Source organism: Danio rerio, chromosome 11 (assembly GCF_052040795.2).
Source record: "Danio rerio strain M-AB ecotype USA chromosome 11, GRCz13ab, whole genome shotgun sequence".
Classification (NCBI taxonomy): domain Eukaryota; kingdom Metazoa; phylum Chordata; class Actinopteri; order Cypriniformes; family Danionidae; genus Danio; species Danio rerio.
Genome location: NC_141031.1, coordinates 31,115,437 through 31,135,791, shown reverse-complemented (window position 1 = coordinate 31,135,791; position 20,355 = coordinate 31,115,437). Strand labels below are relative to the sequence as shown.

The window sequence follows — 20,355 nt, the reverse complement described above, 5'->3', positions numbered from 1 at the left end:
CTCAAGCCACCATAAATACAAAAGTACAGGACACTAAAGTATGTTGATGCAAAATATTCAGCCATTTTTATAAATCCCATCCAATACAAATGACAAAATACTATTTTTGAAAAACATGTATCATAAATACTGCCCATCCCGGTTTATTATTAAATAATATTATTTTTAGCTTTTAACTTTTCATCATGTAGCAAGTCTGAATGGAGATTTTTTTTTTCTGAAGCATGATGGAAACAGTTTATAAGAGATTGTATTTATTTTATCTATTTTAAATGAAGTTCAAAAGAAAAGCACACTAGTGTTAATGCAGAATGAGCAGTGTTATAAAACAGCATTGTTTGCAAACACCTGTGCCATGCAACCCAGATAGATTCGCTTTACTCTCCACTGTAATCTAGAGCAGAGAGCATCATTTGTCGACACTGATAAGTGTTAAATTGATGTATGATATTAATCTCCAGGGTGGAAGAAAATGAACTTTGCTATATTTAATGCTTGTAGTATCACTGATGAAAACAGTTTTTAAAATAGGATTTTCTATTTCCCACATTGATATACAGCCATTCGCCATGAAAGGCAGTATTAGAAATATGGACTTTATTACCAATTTATATTGCATGGTACTCTTAACCCACCATGTATTTGTCCATGAACTGTTTAAAGTGACCAGATATACAGTTTTTACCCATTCAGTCTAGTCTTTCTACTTTGTTTCTTGATCTAGTTTTGCCCCATATTGTATCTTTTCCTAATGTTGTTGCATTAATACTTGAACTGATGAGCTTCTTTCTTGTGTCACACAGCATGAGCTTTAGCAAGAACTAATGGGGTTTTTACTTGCACACCATGCAAGTATGGTTGAGCTTCCGTTTATCCTCACTATGTTTAAATGTGATTAAAAGTCCAAATGAAATATTATGTTCATATAAAGCAACTTTATTTGCTTTAAAGCAAATAAAGGCTTCGGTGAATGATAACACAATTTTTCATTTTTCAAGAGTTCCCACTGTGATATGCGTAGCGTTTATAGTAGGTTTGCCATGCTGTCCCGGGAGAGAACCCTGAGCTCTGAGATACTTGAGCCCAAGAGGATCCAAGGTCTCGAGAGCTCCCCCTTAAGCCTAGTTCACAATACAGGATTTTAAGCCTGATATGGACAAAAGAATAGGCTATAATAACAGTGGATCTAGAACTATTAGAATCACCATACTGGTCATTTAGACCGTTCTCATAAGACGTCATATTGTCATGTCATATTTACATTCAAAACTTCTTTTGAGATATTAAAATTAGGCTTTGAATGTCTTTCACCATATTTTATGACACCATTACTCTAAAAATATTATCTTTTTGGCAATACAGCCTATAAATATGTAGTTAGGATACTGGAACACGCAAAGTTCTGGGCCTTACTTTAATTTTCACTTTCAAACAGGAGCTATTTTTTATTTATAAAATGCTGTTTTGAAAGACATATCTGAAGTTTTTGCTATCAGAAAGTTATGTTTGTGTTTGCAGGAAGTTCCTAGGCAAAAATGCCCGCATATTTAACGTCACAGCTAAAAGAAGCAGAGATGCATTCAGTTATTTTGACCAATATGGCAATTAAAGGTAGAAATGCTCAGTTCTTTACTGTTTTGTCATTTAAAAAAATACTCAAATATTTAGGAAATGTCAGGGTGTTATAATGTCAGGGTGTTATATTTTAGTTTTATTTCAAAGAGTCATTAAATTAAAAATTAAAAACTCTGTGTATCTATTCACTTGAAGCTTGCAGATGAGTGATTGATCTGCTCAGCTGATCGACAATGTTTTTAAAAGCTTCCTTGAAAGTCTGAAAGGCTGTCAGTGATGTAATCAGCACACAAGCAGCCAATGGTGTTCAGCTTTTTCTGATGACCACTCATTCAAAATTCTATTGGTTGTGGTTTGGTAGCTTGACTGAGCTGCTGGGGAATGAGTTATCAGAACATGTAGTGTGTGACCCCCTCTTGTGGATAATTTACGTACTGTTGCATAGTGTGAACACCACAGAGATTAAAAGACACAAATCAAGTCGTAGTGTGAATGGCACAGCAATCTGCCAACGTTGAAAATCCTGTAGTGTGATTAGAAAAGGGAGAAACACGAGGAGATGGGGTGGAAGGGGGGATTCTTCCAAAACGAAGATAGAGCAGTAGGGAGAAAACAATCTATTTATTTTAAACTTGGATCACTCTGATTGGATTATTACTGATTACAGATGAGCAGCCAGTCGTGCTCAATCCGATCACATGCTCCTCTCGAAATTAGTTTATGAAACTTCACTAGCTGATTTAACCCAAACGTTTCAACACCAGTCCTAAAGTGACAGGTCAATTTTAGACAGTATAAGAGTATATACTGTTAATAAATGTATTCATATTTTTAATCGGCAAGTTTCTGTCCAAACTTTTTGTTATTGATAAGCAAGCATTTAAGAGCTAAAACCCCCCTTCATGTGTGTTGCTGACAGATTGCAGACATGAGCTGACAGTTCATTATCACTGGACGAATGACGTCACGAGTGTTAATACTGCAGTGTGAAATTATGTTGTGGTCTGAGTCAGTTAAAGTAGAGTACTGATTAATACTTGCTTAAACATTCATTGTCACTAAAACCCCCAAATCCATTCCATTAATGGCCAATTAGGCTGTATGTGGAAAAGAAACACTTGTTAACGAAGTAAATTTGTAAAGAAATAAAAGATCAGTCAACAATAGTTTACTGTTTAATATGATATTGTATTTCATCAACAGTGCACTGCCATATGGAGTAAAAAACAAAGTACTGGATGATGTCGCCTTTGGGTCATGCAGGAAAAACCTTCATTTTCCCCCTCACTTTCGTTGTACTATAACTACATAGTAGTTGGTTTTCTAAGTATACGTGGTGTTCAGTTAAGACTGAGAACAAATATACTGCACGCTATGACGCACCACACATCTTTACTACATCGCTCAGTGTGACAGTTGATATGACTGATGCTTGAGCTCTGGGCAGCGACACGTATACCGCATTCAGAAGCAGACGGTACAGCAATGAACACGCTATATTTGACTTGCTCTTTTAGACATTGAAGGAAAGTATTGATTCTGCAAATCTGATGCATTCTGTCATGTGCAATGATCCATGAAAATCAGCTGCTGTTTTGTTTGTGGAACAGCTTTTCAATTAACAGCTTTTCCGTCAAGGTTTCCCTTAGGAATTTCAAATGAGTCAGCAGATTTTGATTTACCGACTTAAAATGAGACGCTTACGTTACACATGATTGTACTTATATAGCAACGTGAGCTTTTAAAACATTTTCAACACTGGATATTTGTATGGAATTTGTTTTATTCCACAGAGTAAACAATGGAAATTCTGACTGTTTATTACCAAATCAAAAAATGCCAATCTACTCAGAATTGTGAGATTACATCTTGCACTAATAAACTAGTAACTGTGGAAGTTGTGAGACAGTTAGAATTGTTATAGTGCCTATAAACTTGCATTTGTGAGAAACAAAGTTGCAATTCTGAGACTGAGATTCAGAATTGTGACAGAAACAATAATAATTTTGTTACAATTCTGAGTTTAAATCTCTTAATTTTCAAACAATTGTAAGAGTTTTAGCTCTCAATTGAGTGTTTTTTCTCAGAGTTTCGAGTTTATATCTTGCAGTTAGAATCAGAATTATCACTTTGCATTTCAATTTTTTTTAGCATGTGAACTCACTTTTCAATCGTCACAATTTTAAAACTAAAGTCTGATTTGCAAAAAAGCCTATAAACTAGCGACTGCACAAAATTGATTTGATGTTAATTTACATTGTGCTTACCTGAAAAAGTACTGAATTAAATAAAGCAACTAAGTTTGGTTCCAGAAATCAGAAGTCTGAACAAAAAAGTTAGAATTTAAATTCTATGACACACATAAACTTGGTATTCTGATGTTTTTTCATTGCAATTCCAAGTTGATGCTCTTTCATAAATAAAAGTTGTTGGTTTTTGCAATAAAAGACTTATTTTGGGTTCAAAAAGGAACTTTTAATAAAGAGTTGTTATTACTTAGTGTTAAGAACCATTTAATATTCTAAAGAATCATTCATTAAGTTTTTTGTTCTATGTTTTTCAATAGTTCTTCATGAAATGCCAATTTAGGACCATCCTTTTTAGGAGTGCATCTCCCAAATCTGTAATTTTTTCCTCTGATTTGTTAATCTCTTGTTTTCGTATTTGAATTCCAATATAAATTGAAGAATCATAATATATAAACTCAGTATTATATGGAGGAAAAATGTCAGAATAGTGCTTTTTTTTTCAATAGTGCCTATGGTGGAAATAGACCCTTTTCACAAGACTTTTATATGTTTAACGTCATCAGCATCTGAAATCCTTAAAAGTTTTTATAATTTAGATTTGTTAAATTAGTATTCGTTTATGTATTTTATCATGTTTGCATCAAATTACAAAAAACAAATTACTCCTTGTGCAGCAATCTATCGGGCAGGACAGTATTTTTTTTTCTCTCTTCTAGCTGTCGCTTTAGTCTCACATTATCTTTTTTTTTTTTTTGACAGTCTTGATGACACAATTGTGGACTTCATTTATAATTATTTCAGTTGATAGGATTGTAAAAAAAAGATATATATAAATATTTGTTGTACTCTCCCACTGACTGCACTCAACTACTGTTCAACTATGATGGCTTTTGCTACTGAGAAACCTGAAAATGTGAAAAAGGGTCCATGAGAACCACTGTTTAAACTGTGTATAGTTTATACTGTGGAACAAAAATGTTTTGTTTTTAATTTCATTATAATTTTGAATTCACTTCATTGTGCAGAAAACTAAAAATCTAATAAAAGAAAACCCATTGGAAATTCCTGCAGGAAACCCTGCTGAGATCATCCTATAACTGACATCATTCCTTCCCAGCCGGCACACGACCGACCTTCAACGTTGAAATATGGTTGAAATAAGGTCAGATGTGTTTTGAACGTTGAAATAATGTTGATAGAACGTTTAATGTTGAACGGTTGAAAAACAGCCTGCATATGACAAGGCTTCAACGTTGAAATGTGGTTGAAAATACGTCAGTTGTTGCTTTAATGTTGAAACAATGTTGAATGATAAATGGTTGAAAAAAGTTACAGAAATCCTTGTACAAATCAACGTTGACATTTTTTATCATGGTCTGTATGTTGAATTAACGTCATGGCTTCACCCAATATTCAACATGTTTGGTTACCATGGTATCGGAGGACTCGGCGCACGCGGCCACGCGCAGCGCTTCACTTCACTTAATTACTAACACCTGACCTGCAGTGCAGCAGAATTCAGAGGTAAGCGTGTTTTTAGATGCTTTAATGTTTTATTTACCCCCCGATTTTGTTTTACACACAGTGTATCTTAAATGTGACTTAGTGTATTGTTTCGAATTTTGAAGCATTTAAAACTTTCCAGTTTGGTTTAGTTTGCGCTCCGGTGACGCGCAGCTAACCTCGAGGTAATGTCACATGTTTAACGTTAGTCTAAATGAGCGTTTTTATGGCAAATTCAAAGCGATAAACTCCAAACGCAGTTTAAAGTTACTGAGCAACGTTATAAAACAATATCATTTTTATACGCTGTATCATTAGTGTTATTATTACAAAGTGAACTGCTTTCGTTTCACTGTTGTTGTTGTTTTTGCTTTTAGACATGTAACTTAACGTACTCCAGAGACGCACTCACTTGCACAGCATTGAATGGAAAAGGCTTTGTCCATGTAAGTTTACTTTACCTTTAACTAAGCTATCTGTTAAATCTTCTTGGTGCTTTGGTTGGTGATGTTCTCTTTCTAATCTGTTTGTTTATTGATTGTTAGGCCATGTTGTGATATTATATTGTTATATTGATATTATTATTGTGAAATCATGTTGTGATGTTATACTATGTGACAGTATTGGGGAACAAATATGTATTTAGTGAGAAATTAATGTTTAAATTACACTTTGTATAGTAGCAGATAAGAGGTGTAATGGGTTTTAACTTTCTGGGTTTTCTGGAAGGTCCAGTTGAGGGCATCAAGAACACGCAGATAGCATAAACCTGTGTCAGCCTGGACAGACTGTAGATCTGCTACTCAACGCCAAGGCTTTTGTATGCATGTCTGACTACTACAGTGTTCTTTAAAGGTATTACTGGAGCAAAACAACAGCACCTGTTACAGTGAAATTTGTATTCATAAAAATAGTGATACATGTGTAGCAGGTCCAGTACATGTGATGTCATTGAGAAGTTGTTTTTATTAAATGTCATTAAAACAAATAAATAAACATGCTATTTAAATAAATCTAAATATTAAAAACTTGAGGATTAAGATGAGAAATTAAATGCATCATCTGTCTTGTGAAAAGGGTCTACTTAAGAATTCTGGTGTTTCCCAACTGAAAGGGATAGTTCACTCAAGAATGAAAATTTATTTTATTTTTTACATTTTACTCCCCAAATGGTTTAAAACCATTATGATTTTATTTTGTTGAACACAAAAGAGGCTATTCTGAAAAAAAACTAAAAACCTGTAAACATTGACCTCCATTGTAGAAAAAAATACTATAGAAGTCAATGGTTATAGATTTGCAGCTTTCTTCAAAAAATCTTCTTTTGTGTTCAACGTGGTCAGTAAATGACGACAGAATACAAATTTTAAACTATCCCTTTAATTCTCTGTCCTACATGCAGACTTTTGCAGAAGTGCTACTCCTTCTAGAGTTTTTCTCAACCATATGTCTAAAAAGCTTTAAACAGCTTTTACAGTACATGTAATGCATGGTTTACAACAACCTGTAATTATTAGATGTGTTGAATGTTTCATGGTTCTTTACTGCAGCCTTTGTTAAAAAAAAAAAAAAGAAATTTTTTCGAGGATCTGAAATTTGAATTCTGGAAATGCTGGTACCGGTGGTGGCGAAGGGCTTCCTGACGATATCACACCTAATTCTTCACTTCTCTTAGTTAGGAATATTCAGATGTATGAGTCAAAATTATTGAGTGTGGCGATTATTATAAGACAAATTTTGATTCAATAAAAAATAAATATTTGAATTTCACTTTGTATAATAGCAGATACCAACTTAGTTGTAACCTCGTATTTCATTTATTGCAGGTTTTCTGGAAGCTCCATTTGAGGGCATCAAGGACATACTGATGGCCTAAACCAGTGTCAGCCTAGACAGACAGACATCTATTGCAGTTCTGCTACACAAGACCAAACTCTCTGCTTTTGTATGGATGTCTGACTAGTACAGTGTTCTCTAAAGGTATAACTGGAGCAAAACAACAGCATCCGTTACAGTGAAATTTGTGTTCATAAAAGATAGTGATATATGTGTAACAGGTCCAGTACATTTGTCATAAAGGTTAAATCACAGTAAGTACTGTAAAAATAACTTGTTTGCCTCTGCCACAACAGGTCATGGTGTGTGCATACTGCTCGTAGTAAACACACACGCTGATCTGATGCGGGAGAGATATACGCAAACACATTTGTATTTACTGTTTTGTTTTGCCTCACTAAAGTGTTGTTGGAGCTTGGTATGTTCACAGTTGAAATCACTGAAGTCACATGGAACGTTTTGACAATGTGTTTTGTGCCTTATCTTGACAATTGGGACCATTGCTGTCTGTAGAGGATGAGCATTTAATCTAAAATATTTTAGTTTGTGTTCTGAAGATTAACAGGTCTCTGGGATGACACAAGTAATTAATAACAGAACCTATATGAACACTTAATGTGACATGTAATAGTGAAATTTATTTACTAGGTGAATAGTCCTACATTCACAAATGTGAGCCATTATTATAAGACCCATGTGAACATGCAATTTTTATGATACTAATAATAATGGAATAACAAATTGCTATTACTGTTGTGTTTGTGAGAGAGAATCAAACCATATATTCTACACATTTTCTTGATAATTTACTGAAATATTTGTCTACATGTTCCACTGTCACAGGTGCTCAGTTTTGCTGCAGTAATGCTAAACAAAATAGATGTACTTTATGCAAAAAATATTATAGCATGAGTTTTCACTATTGTGAATGTGAAGCCATTCATTCACAATGAATTGGAATAGCAAACCTCATTATTGATTTTGTAGGATAATCACCTGGTGTTTGAGAAATAAATATGTATTTAACTGCTAAACTGATATAGATGTTTTAGTGTTTTACACTTGATTCTTTGTCCCCAGTGCCATCTTTTACCTCAAGTAATTCTCTCAACCTATAAAACCTTAAACAGATGTAATGTATTTCACTTGTGATTCTTAGTTGTGAGTGATGTTTTTTATTTTTTTTTTTACTGCAGCCACTTTAAAAAGGGTATTTTGTAAACTTTGTAAACAGCATTGTATTTTGGAGACTGTGATGGTTGAAGCGTAGTTTCCCAGCCGGCATTTCAACGGTGATTCAACGTTGAATCAACGTCAGATCTATGGTTGGATCAACGTTGAATTACCTTTCGATTTTGCAAATTGGATCAACGTTTATATAGTGACGTTGTTTCACCGTCGGACCACCACCGGTGATTCACCGTTGAAATCACAACGTTGTTTCACTCTTACCTTCTTCATGGGTGAATTGTGGTCGTTTTGTAGACGTTGAATGAAGGTTGAATTACCTTTCGATTTTGCAAATTGGATCAACGTTGATACCGTGACGTTGTTTCACCGTCATACATTTCAACGCAAGTTAAATAGAAATTACATACAATGCAAAGTCCATAAATATAGCAAACAAATTTTTACTAATAAAAAATACACGACACAAATATACAACTTAGCCTGTGTATCAATTTATTTAATACACACCTCATTATTTCATTTATTCTAAATATACAGCAACATTTACAGCATACATTAAAACCATGCAGGTTACTATACATGCTGTACACTCAAATACAGAAAAAGGCATACAATTAAAAAGTCACTTTTTAATTAGGTTTCATGAATTAAAGTTAGTTAATGTTTACTAACATGAACAAAGAACAAATACTTGTACAGCATTTATTAATCATTTAATTAATTGAAATATGTCCCGATGCTATTAAAATCAAAATGTATGCTTGTTAACATCAATGCACTGAGCTGACATGTACTGTACTTTCTTTATATGAAAGATACTTCATTGTTCTTTGTTCATGTTAGTAAATACATTAACACTTACTAATACAACCTTTTTGTAAAGTGTTACCGTCTTCAGAAAGACAGATACTAACTAAATTAAACTAAGTAACTAAACTACGCTTCAACCATCACAGTCTCCAAAATACAATGCTGTTTACAAAGTTTACAAAATACCCTTTTTAAAGTGGCTGCAGTAAAAAAAAAAATAAAAAACATCACTCACAACTAAGAATCACAAGTGAAATACATTACATCTGTTTAAGGTTTTATAGGTTGAGAGAATTACTTGAGGTAAAAGATGGCACTGGGGACAAAGAATCAAGTGTAAAACACTAAAACATCTATATCAGTTTAGCAGTTAAATACATATTTATTTCTCAAACACCAGGTGATTATCCTACAAAATCAATAATGAGGTTTGCTATTCCAATTCATTGTGAATGAATGGCTTCACATTCACAATAGTGAAAACTCATGCTATAATATTTTTTGCATAAAGTACATCTATTTTGTTTAGCATTACTGCAGCAAAACTGAGCACCTGTGACAGTGGAACATGTAGACAAATATTTCAGTAAATTATCAAGAAAATGTGTAGAATATATGGTTTGATTCTCTCTCACAAACACAACAGTAATAGCAATTTGTTATTCCATTATTATTAGTATCATAAAAATTGCATGTTCACATGGGTCTTATAATAATGGCTCACATTTGTGAATGTAGGACTATTCACCTAGTAAATAAATTTCACTATTACATGTCACATTAAGTGTTCATATAGGTTCTGTTATTAATTACTTGTGTCATCCCAGAGACCTGTTAATCTTCAGAACACAAACTAAAATATTTTAGATTAAATGCTCATCCTCTACAGACAGCAATGGTCCCAATTGTCAAGATAAGGCACAAAACACATTGTCAAAACGTTCCATGTGACTTCAGTGATTTCAACTGTGAACATACCAAGCTCCAACAACACTTTAGTGAGGCAAAACAAAACAGTAAATACAAATGTGTTTGCGTATATCTCTCCCGCATCAGATCAGCGTGTGTGTTTACTACGAGCAGTATGCACACACCATGACCTGTTGTGGCAGAGGCAAACAAGTTATTTTTACAGTACTTACTGTGATTTAACCTTTATGACAAATGTACTGGACCTGTTACACATATATCACTATCTTTTATGAACACAAATTTCACTGTAACGGATGCTGTTGTTTTGCTCCAGTTATACCTTTAGAGAACACTGTACTAGTCAGACATCCATACAAAAGCAGAGAGTTTGGTCTTGTGTAGCAGAACTGCAATAGATGTCTGTCTGTCTAGGCTGACACTGGTTTAGGCCATCAGTATGTCCTTGATGCCCTCAAATGGAGCTTCCAGAAAACCTGCAATAAATGAAATACGAGGTTACAACTAAGTTGGTATCTGCTATTATACAAAGTGAAATTCAAATATTTATTTTTTATTGAATCAAAATTTGTCTTATAATAATCGCCACACTCAATAATTTTGACTCATACATCTGAATATTCCTAACTAAGAGAAGTGAAGAATTAGGTGTGATATCGTCAGGAAGCCCTTCGCCACCACCGGTACCAGCATTTCCAGAATTCAAATTTCAGATCCTCGAAAAAATTTCTTTTTTTTTTTTTTAACAAAGGCTGCAGTAAAGAACCATGAAACATTCAACACATCTAATAATTACAGGTTGTTGTAAACCATGCATTACATGTACTGTAAAAGCTGTTTAAAGCTTTTTAGACATATGGTTGAGAAAAACTCTAGAAGGAGTAGCACTTCTGCAAAAGTCTGCATGTAGGACAGAGAATTAAAGGGATAGTTTAAAATTTGTATTCTGTCGTCATTTACTGACCACGTTGAACACAAAAGAAGATTTTTTGAAGAAAGCTGCAAATCTATAACCATTGACTTCTATAGTATTTTTTTCTACAATGGAGGTCAATGTTTACAGGTTTTTAGTTTTTTTTCAGAATAGCCTCTTTTGTGTTCAACAAAATAAAATCATAATGGTTTTAAACCATTTGGGGAGTAAAATGTAAAAAATAAAATAAATTTTCATTCTTGAGTGAACTATCCCTTTCAGTTGGGAAACACCAGAATTCTTAAGTAGACCCTTTTCACAAGACAGATGATGCATTTAATTTCTCATCTTAATCCTCAAGTTTTTAATATTTAGATTTATTTAAATAGCATGTTTATTTATTTGTTTTAATGACATTTAATAAAAACAACTTCTCAATGACATCACATGTACTGGACCTGCTACACATGTATCACTATTTTTATGAATACAAATTTCACTGTAACAGGTGCTGTTGTTTTGCTCCAGTAATACCTTTAAAGAACACTGTAGTAGTCAGACATGCATACAAAAGCCTTGGCGTTGAGTAGCAGATCTACAGTCTGTCCAGGCTGACACAGGTTTATGCTATCTGCGTGTTCTTGATGCCCTCAACTGGACCTTCCAGAAAACCCAGAAAGTTAAAACCCATTACACCTCTTATCTGCTACTATACAAAGTGTAATTTAAACATTAATTTCTCACTAAATACATATTTGTTCCCCAATACTGTCACATAGTATAACATCACAACATGATTTCACAATAATAATATCAATATAACAATATAATATCACAACATGGCCTAACAATCAATAAACAAACAGATTAGAAAGAGAACATCACCAACCAAAGCACCAAGAAGATTTAACAGATAGCTTAGTTAAAGGTAAAGTAAACTTACATGGACAAAGCCTTTTCCATTCAATGCTGTGCAAGTGAGTGCGTCTCTGGAGTACGTTAAGTTACATGTCTAAAAGCAAAAACAACAACAACAGTGAAACGAAAGCAGTTCACTTTGTAATAATAACACTAATGATACAGCGTATAAAAATGATATTGTTTTATAACGTTGCTCAGTAACTTTAAACTGCGTTTGGAGTTTATCGCTTTGAATTTGCCATAAAAACGCTCATTTAGACTAACGTTAAACATGTGACATTACCTCGAGGTTAGCTGCGCGTCACCGGAGCGCAAACTAAACCAAACTGGAAAGTTTTAAATGCTTCAAAATTCGAAACAATACACTAAGTCACATTTAAGATACACTGTGTGTAAAACAAAATCGGGGGGTAAATAAAACATTAAAGCATCTAAAAACACGCTTACCTCTGAATTCTGCTGCACTGCAGGTCAGGTGTTAGTAATTAAGTGAAGTGAAGCGCTGCGCGTGGCCGCGTGCGCCGAGTCCTCCGATACCATGGTAACCAAACATGTTGAATATTGGGTGAAGCCATGACGTTAATTCAACATACAGACCATGATAAAAAATGTCAACGTTGATTTGTACAAGGATTTCTGTAACTTTTTTCAACCATTTATCATTCAACATTGTTTCAACATTAAAGCAACAACTGACGTATTTTCAACCACATTTCAACGTTGAAGCCTTGTCATATGCAGGCTGTTTTTCAACCGTTCAACATTAAACGTTCTATCAACATTATTTCAACGTTCAAAACACATCTGACCTTATTTCAACCATATTTCAACGTTGAAGGTCGGTCGTGTGCCGGCTGGGTTAGTTACTTAGTTTAATTTAGTTAGTATCTGTCTTTCTGAAGACGGTAACACTTTACAAAAAGGTTGTATTAGTAAGTGTTAATGTATTTACTAACATGAACAAAGAACAATGAAGTATCTTTCATATAAAGAAAGTACAGTACATGTCAGCTCAGTGCATTGATGTTAACAAGCATACATTTTGATTTTAATAGCATCGGGACATATTTCAATTAATTAAATGATTAATAAATGCTGTACAAGTATTTGTTCTTTGTTCATGTTAGTAAACATTAACTAACTTTAATTCATGAAACCTAATTAAAAAGTGACTTTTTAATTGTATGCCTTTTTCTGTATTTGAGTGTACAGCATGTATAGTAACCTGCATGGTTTTAATGTATGCTGTAAATGTTGCTGTATATTTAGAATAAATGAAATAATGAGGTGTGTATTAAATAAATTGATACACAGGCTAAGTTGTATATTTGTGTCGTGTATTTTTTATTAGTAAAAATTTGTTTGCTATATTTATGGACTTTGCATTGTATGTAATTTCTATTTAACTTGCGTTGAAATGTATGACGGTGAAACAACGTCACGGTATCAACGTTGATCCAATTTGCAAAATCGAAAGGTAATTCAACCTTCATTCAACGTCTACAAAACGACCACAATTCACCCATGAAGAAGGTAAGAGTGAAACAACGTTGTGATTTCAACGGTGAATCACCGGTGGTGGTCCGACGGTGAAACAACGTCACTATATAAACGTTGATCCAATTTGCAAAATCGAAAGGTAATTCAACGTTGATCCAACCATAGATCTGACGTTGATTCAACGTTGAATCACCGTTGAAATGCCGGCTGGGTTAACAACACTATAATCATGGCATAGTAAATGTCTATAACATTCGATTATAATTAGAATAGTTAAAGATAATACCTCATTTTCACTTGCAAATACACGCATATTGATAAATGTATTGGATTTTTTGGTTGCATGAACAGCTATTTGAAGAGGGAAAAAAACATATGAAGTCATTCAATATGACAAATATTATAGCTGCAAATATTTGAGTTCTGCTGATGATACCATGCTACAGTCTAGCTTTGAAAGATTAGATTGTGCATATGGGTCAACCGTGTCCTGACACTACAACATTTACATTACATTAATATGCGCTCGTGCTTCTTACATCCAACAAAATACGATGGCTGAGGATACGTGAGTAGAATAAAATGATTATAAAATAAGACAGCTTTCCAATCCTGATGCTTTTTCTTTCTCCATCCCCAACATGTCTGAAGGCTAGCGCACTGTCTGCTTCATTTCACACATCCATTTAATTATTCATGCACTGCAAAAATGAAGTTGTGATACCTGTCTAAGAAAAAAGGAAGCTTTATATTCTCAAAATAGCACATCTAGAGGATCTGGAAAGGAGGATGTTTAAAAATAATGGCATATAATTGCTAAAATTGTGCCAAATATTTTAACAAATTAATTATAATTAAGAATGAAGCCCTTTCAAATAAGGATATGAAAGAAGCAATACTGACAAGCTTTGGTAAAGGAAACCATAAACAATCAAATGTCTTTTTGTGACATTCGAATATTGTTTCCCACACTATTTTGTCAACTGACAGAATTATGTTCATGGAATAAACAGAATTGATGGGATTGACATTATGAACAGAAATGTATACCATTTAGTTATACACTGTATTATTTTTAGTCGACACTAGACAGCAATCTGAAGACACATAAATATACAGCGACCTCAATAATATATTTGGACATTAAAGTCATACTTACAAATTCAGCAATGAGAACAACTTGTTGTTGTTACAATTATGTAGCTAATTTGATTTCATTTTCATTTAAAGGTGCAGTATGTAAGTTTGAATCCCAGTGGTTGAGCTTGGTATTGCATTTCCGGATCAAAACAAACACAAGCGCAGGTTGCCAGATTGAGGACCAACAGGACAGTCTAAATAAGGATAAGTCTTAAATCGTGTTCTATATAATAGCAATGACATGCGATAGAAGGAATATTCTCCATATTAGAATGAGTTTTAGTTCTAAATAACAGCTCAAATTGATATATTAGAAACAGCTTGTGAACAACAGAAAACTGACAATGATCACCTCAGGTACACCTCATGTGCTTTATTCAGGGTCAAATGCTAACAATGTGTGTTTGAATGCCATTGTACATGACATTTATTGCTATACTACTGAAAGCAGCAGCAGATAGTTCAACTCAGATCTTGAAAATATCAGATCTGTGACTCAAAACTAACACACACATTTAATAATATTAAAGTGGTTTGATATGTATTCTTTAAATTATAAACCTTACCATTTTGTGAGTGTATACGGGGTTACAATGTAACATGTTTACGATCGTAATATTTATATTATTTGCTAATTAATAACCTAATGTGGAACTCTGAATCTGCATCTCATGCGTCTACATGTCATATTTTGTTTTTCATCGAGAGAACCCCGGGTGCTGAAATACGATTGGCTAAAGTGGCAGTGGGCAGGTTTAACCCCCCCCCCCCCCTCCCAAACAAAAAAAGGCTCCGTTTCGGAACGTAACAGACAACTGACTTCAGCATTGCTTTTCAGATAAACAAGTATGTTAACTTGGCATGTTTTTTTAAATATCTTCAAACATATTGTGGCGTTTTATGCGTCAAGAGTCAAAAACTTACATACAGCACCTTTAATGTGTTGATTTTTTGTTACGTATTGACAATGGCAATGCGCACACTTGACTTCCAATGTCAAAATATATTTTGGGCCTACTGTATATCTTATTCAAATACACCTTTAAGACATGAATAATACAATGACATCTGTAGTATGTAGTTATTTCCATCTCATAGATATTGTCTTTTGTCACATTAAGGGTAAATATGTGAGTATTACCATAATTACACGAAATAAATGCAATCTTTGCTAAGATCACAGACTTTCTTTAAAGAAAAATAAATCTATATTTGAAAACCCTCAGTCGAAGCGTTCTTTGGCAGATCTGGACAGAACCAGTGTAACCTAGTGGTTTGAGGGCCAGTCTAACTTAGGTAGGACCATTTTAAAGTGCGGCATTTGACACGACTGTTCACAAGAAGCTCTATTCTAAACTTTTAATCTCAGGCGAGGCTTTCTGAAATCTCTCTTAGCTCATATTCCTGTTAAAATGGAAGGAAAATGGCTTCCGTCTCGTACACTTGGCTGGATAAAGCTGAATCGTTTGACTTCTGACTCACCTTGCATGACTTCATATAGCTGTTCTTCATCATCAGCGCTCGTCTGAACCATCGCTGCCTACCTGTGATAATTTGGCACAATCAACAAGTAGCACGGTTTAATTCGCTAACTTTATATTGACTACACAAAGGAAGAAACTCTACAGACAACAACACTGAGAACTCTATACTGCAGGACAAGATCTCGAGGAATTTCCTTTAACACGTAAATCCCTGGAAGTTGTGCATACTAAGGCTTGCTATCCTTTGATTGTGAGGGAACCGCGTCCATATTTATTAGCACTCAGGCTATTTCTGCTCAAGTTCTACCTGGTGTCCGTTCACTCGTGCTGTTTGTTGAACTCGTGTCAAGATCTGGCAGCTCTGAATCACACTGAAGGTCATTCTCATGCCTCATTCTTCACTTTCCTCCTCATCTCCTTTAGTGCCCTTGCTCCAGCGCTGGAAACAGTGGACGGTGGATGCCAGGAAGAAGCTGGCCATGATGGCGGCCACAGAGACGGAGATGCCCGAGAAGATGATGATGAGGAAATCGGTGAGAGTGAGGGTGATCTGGCACTCCCGAAAACTGTCCTGGGAGAGTTGGCTTAGAGGCACGCGGCGTCCATCCGTGGGCAAAGAGCACTCCATACCATCTATACCTGTGTAAGAAGCACAAAGTACAGTTTAGTTTTTAGTACAGTTTTGATTATGGGGTTAAGTGTAGAATTCATAAAAGTTAGGTTTAGCAACACCAGTGGCCAACAAGTAAACTGCAGCCAACAATTTACTGCTTGTACTCTTTCATTCATTTTCCCTTGGCTTAGTGCAGAGGTCACCAATCCTGGTCCTGGAGGGCCGGTGTCCCTGCAGGGTTTAGTTCCAACTTGCCTCAACACACCAGCCTGGATGTTTTAAGTATGTCAAGTAAGAGCTTGATTAGCTTGTTCAGGTGTGTTTGATTAGGGTTGGAGGTAAAATCTGCAGGGCACCGGCCCTCCAGGAACAAGTTTGGTGACCCCTGGCTTAGTGTCTATTTCAGAAGTTGACACAGCAGAATGAATCCCCAACTATGCCAACATATGTTTTATGCAATGGATGCCCTTCTAGCCGCAACCCAGTACTGGGAAAAACCCATACACACTTATTTGCACACACTTATACGCTACAGACAATTTAGTTGAATCAATTTACCCATACCGCATGTCTTTGGACTGTAGGGGAAACTGGAGCACCCAGAGGAAATCCACGCCAACACGGTGAGAACATGCAAACCCCAGACAGAAATGTCAACTAGCCCAGCCAGAACTCGAACCAGCGATCTTCTTGCTGTGAGTCAACAGTGCTAACCACTCAGCCACTGTACCTGCCTGACTAATGTTACATCTAGATGGCAACAATCAATTTTTATTTTGTGTATTCTACCATTTTTGAATTTATACACGTATCATTTTCAAGAAATCTCTACATCCAGATTGAAACCGGAAAACTGGGTTAACATGGTGTAATATGAGTGAAACACCTATACATGGCACTTTAAACAAACACAGACAAAGCCACAGAATACACTACAATTACAGAGGAATGCAGTGAGTATCGCATGAAGTCCCAATGTCATTAATTCAAGCATAAAAACCATTGATAGAGTGGTTGTCTAATAACATAAAAGGCAGAAGTCACTGCTCCTTACTAAAGTCAATAAAAAGGCAGTGTGGTGCACTTTACTCTTTCAGAACTAACAAGTGCATTCACTGACTACGTGTGTACATTTTAGATGCAACATGTCAATGGTCCTGTAAACAACAATGGAGGACAAATCTCCATTCTTCCACAGATCCTATTCTAGCTTATTTGCATGTGGCTGTTTTTCACAAGAAAACTAGCTTGTATGTTTAATTGCTGCACTGTTATTTTATTATGTGATATCTCAGCTGTGTATTTAAAAATTGCACTTTCAATGTTGTTGTTTCCTTGGCTTGTTGCACGCTCAGGAGACAAATCTCAGTAAACCAATAGCATTCAGCAGCGAGTCTTGCTCCACACTATTAGTACTGCACTGTTGTGCTATGTACCCTTACAAAAGGGTCTGTACCACTCACACTCTTTGCTGCGAGCTAGGGCTGCACAATATATCTTTTCAAAATCGATCTGCAATTGTCACATCATAAAATATGCAATGTTGAGCCTGAATTCTCAATGACCAGGAACCACTGAACAAATCTGGTTTGTAGAATCACAATGATGTTTGGAAGTATAACAAAGATTAAATATTTAAATATTTATGCAGGAAAAAATGTAAAATCTTTGTCTTGTTTTTGTTGTTGTTGTTATTGTTCAAATATCTGCATTTCAAAGCAAATACAAGATAATTTAATTTACCCCATTGACAGATAATTTGGCTTGTTTTTTGGAAAAATTTATTCTAAAGGTGAAAACAAAACAACATTTCGACCATGATATTTTGACTAAAAAGAAACAAAGCAAAGGCCATCTTGTGAAAATGCATTCAAGTCGCAATATTTATTCGCAAGAAAAAAAATATTGCGATATCCAGTTTTTCCAGTATTGTGCTCTCCACTATAAGCCATTTACTACAAGTTTATGTTGTCTGATTATCTGACATTATATTACATCACTGGACTAAATATATAACTTAGAAAACAGCGTAATGACTATAATAGTCCAGCTTTATTAGTCTACATCAAACTGGACTGGGCAATTGCACTGTATGACCATTCAGATCAGCCTGCCCAAATGGAATCCCTGGACTTATTTCAAGACTTTTGAATTTACAGATGGAAAGGAAATGGCAGGGGGCTTATGAGACGGCCTAAAATAGCTCTTTTTTATTTATGCCACAGTTTGACCAAGACAGGAGGCTGATTGTCAGCACTCACTCATTTAAAAGTGAAAAAAAAACACACACACACCCTGCTGATTCACTGCTGTGTGTTAATGACACTGAATCAAGGGCATATAAGACTCGGGCATATATACTGCACATCATTATGAAATCCACCAAGAGGAATATCAGCTGTGCAGAGAAATATAATCAACTGCCATTATAGGAATGTAAATGATATATTTGTATGTGAGTAGATGTTAATAAGAGTGCGATTAGAGTTTACACTGAGGAACCTAACGGCGGAAAAAGGCATTTAAATGAGCAGAAAATACAAAGAAATAAGAAAGCAAAGTAAATGAGTTCTGAGGATGATATCAAGGCTGCTTGTTTTTCTCTATGGCTGAACGCTTGCACGCAAGAAATAAAACAGCAGGAGTATTTCATAAGATCGGAAGATGATACAACAAGCAATGGGTTCTTTGGGTGATTTTCTCTCTAGCAGTGAGAACGTGCAGTCTCACTGAAGAATAGGAGCGATGACATGTTCGCTTTCATTGCTTTTAACAGCCAGGTCATCTGATGCAGTGGAGCGCGAGGCTGTGTGGGAGATGTAACTATATCCAGAGCAAACTCACAGTTTGTGTGGGATAGCTGCACAACGGCACAAGTGTGAATCTAGCTTCTCTCATTTTCACTTGCTGTGTACTGTAAGACACTGCAAGCAATTTATATGACTTCATATCTTACAGAATATTACTATGTTCCTATGAATTTTAATCAAACTGCAAATAAGGTCATTTTCACCTAGAAGATATATTACAGTAGTGGGCAACACATAAAAGTCATAGCAGCATGCACAAACACAAACACTTAACACACGTGCACTTAAATCACTCATTTTAAACAGTGTTATAAAGTACACCGCCAACACTTTATGAGGTACACCTAACTAGCACTAGGTTGGACCCCCTTTTGCCTTCAGAACTGCCTTAATCCTCTGTGGCATAGCTTCAACAAGGTACTGGAAATAATCCTCAGAGATTATTTCACACAGTTGCTGCAGATTTGTCGGCTGCACACCTATGATGTGTATCTCCCGTTTCACCACATCCCAAAGGTGTTCTATTGGATTGAGGATCTGGTGACTGTGGAGGACATTTGAGTACAGTGAACTCATTGTCATTTTCAAGAAACCAATCTGAGATGGTTTGTGCTTTATGACATGGTGCATTATCCTGCTGGAAGTAGCCATCAGAAGATGGGCACACTGGTCATAAAGGGATGGACATGGTCAACTACAATCCTCAGGTAGGCTGTGGCATTGACATGATGCTCAATTGGTACAAATGGGCTCAAAGTGTGCCAAGAAAATATCCCCACACCATTACACCACCAGCAGCAGCTTGAATCGTTGATACACTGCAGGATGGATCCATGCTTTCATGTTATTGACACCAAATTCTGACCACCATCCAAATGTT

The 20,355-nt window shown here is 35.3% G+C and overlaps 1 protein-coding gene and 1 long non-coding RNA gene across 3 annotated transcripts in view; one reads left to right on the top strand and one right to left on the bottom strand.

Moving 5' to 3' along the window:
• The first annotated feature begins 5,263 nt into the window (after positions 1-5,263).
• On the top strand, positions 5,264-8,201 carry LOC147841812 (uncharacterized). Its single transcript, XR_015502681.1, has 4 exons — positions 5,264-5,348; positions 5,705-5,773; positions 6,057-6,182; positions 7,154-8,201. It is a non-coding gene; the product is annotated as an uncharacterized LOC147841812 (long non-coding RNA).
• Positions 8,202-8,823: 622 nt separating this feature from the next.
• The window catches only part of lrrc38b (leucine rich repeat containing 38b), a 78,992-nt gene continuing 67,460 nt past the window's right edge, over positions 8,824-20,355 (bottom strand). Inside the window, exons 8-10 of one of the 2 annotated variants that reach the window (XM_087272905.1) lie at positions 11,951-16,691; positions 11,542-11,667; positions 8,824-10,570 (exon numbers count right to left, since the gene is read on the bottom strand). In XM_087272905.1, coding sequence (XP_087129031.1) covers positions 16,444-16,691 — 248 coding nt within the window. In that variant the 3' untranslated portion in view covers positions 8,824-10,570; positions 11,542-11,667; positions 11,951-16,443. 2 annotated transcript variants of the gene reach the window in all.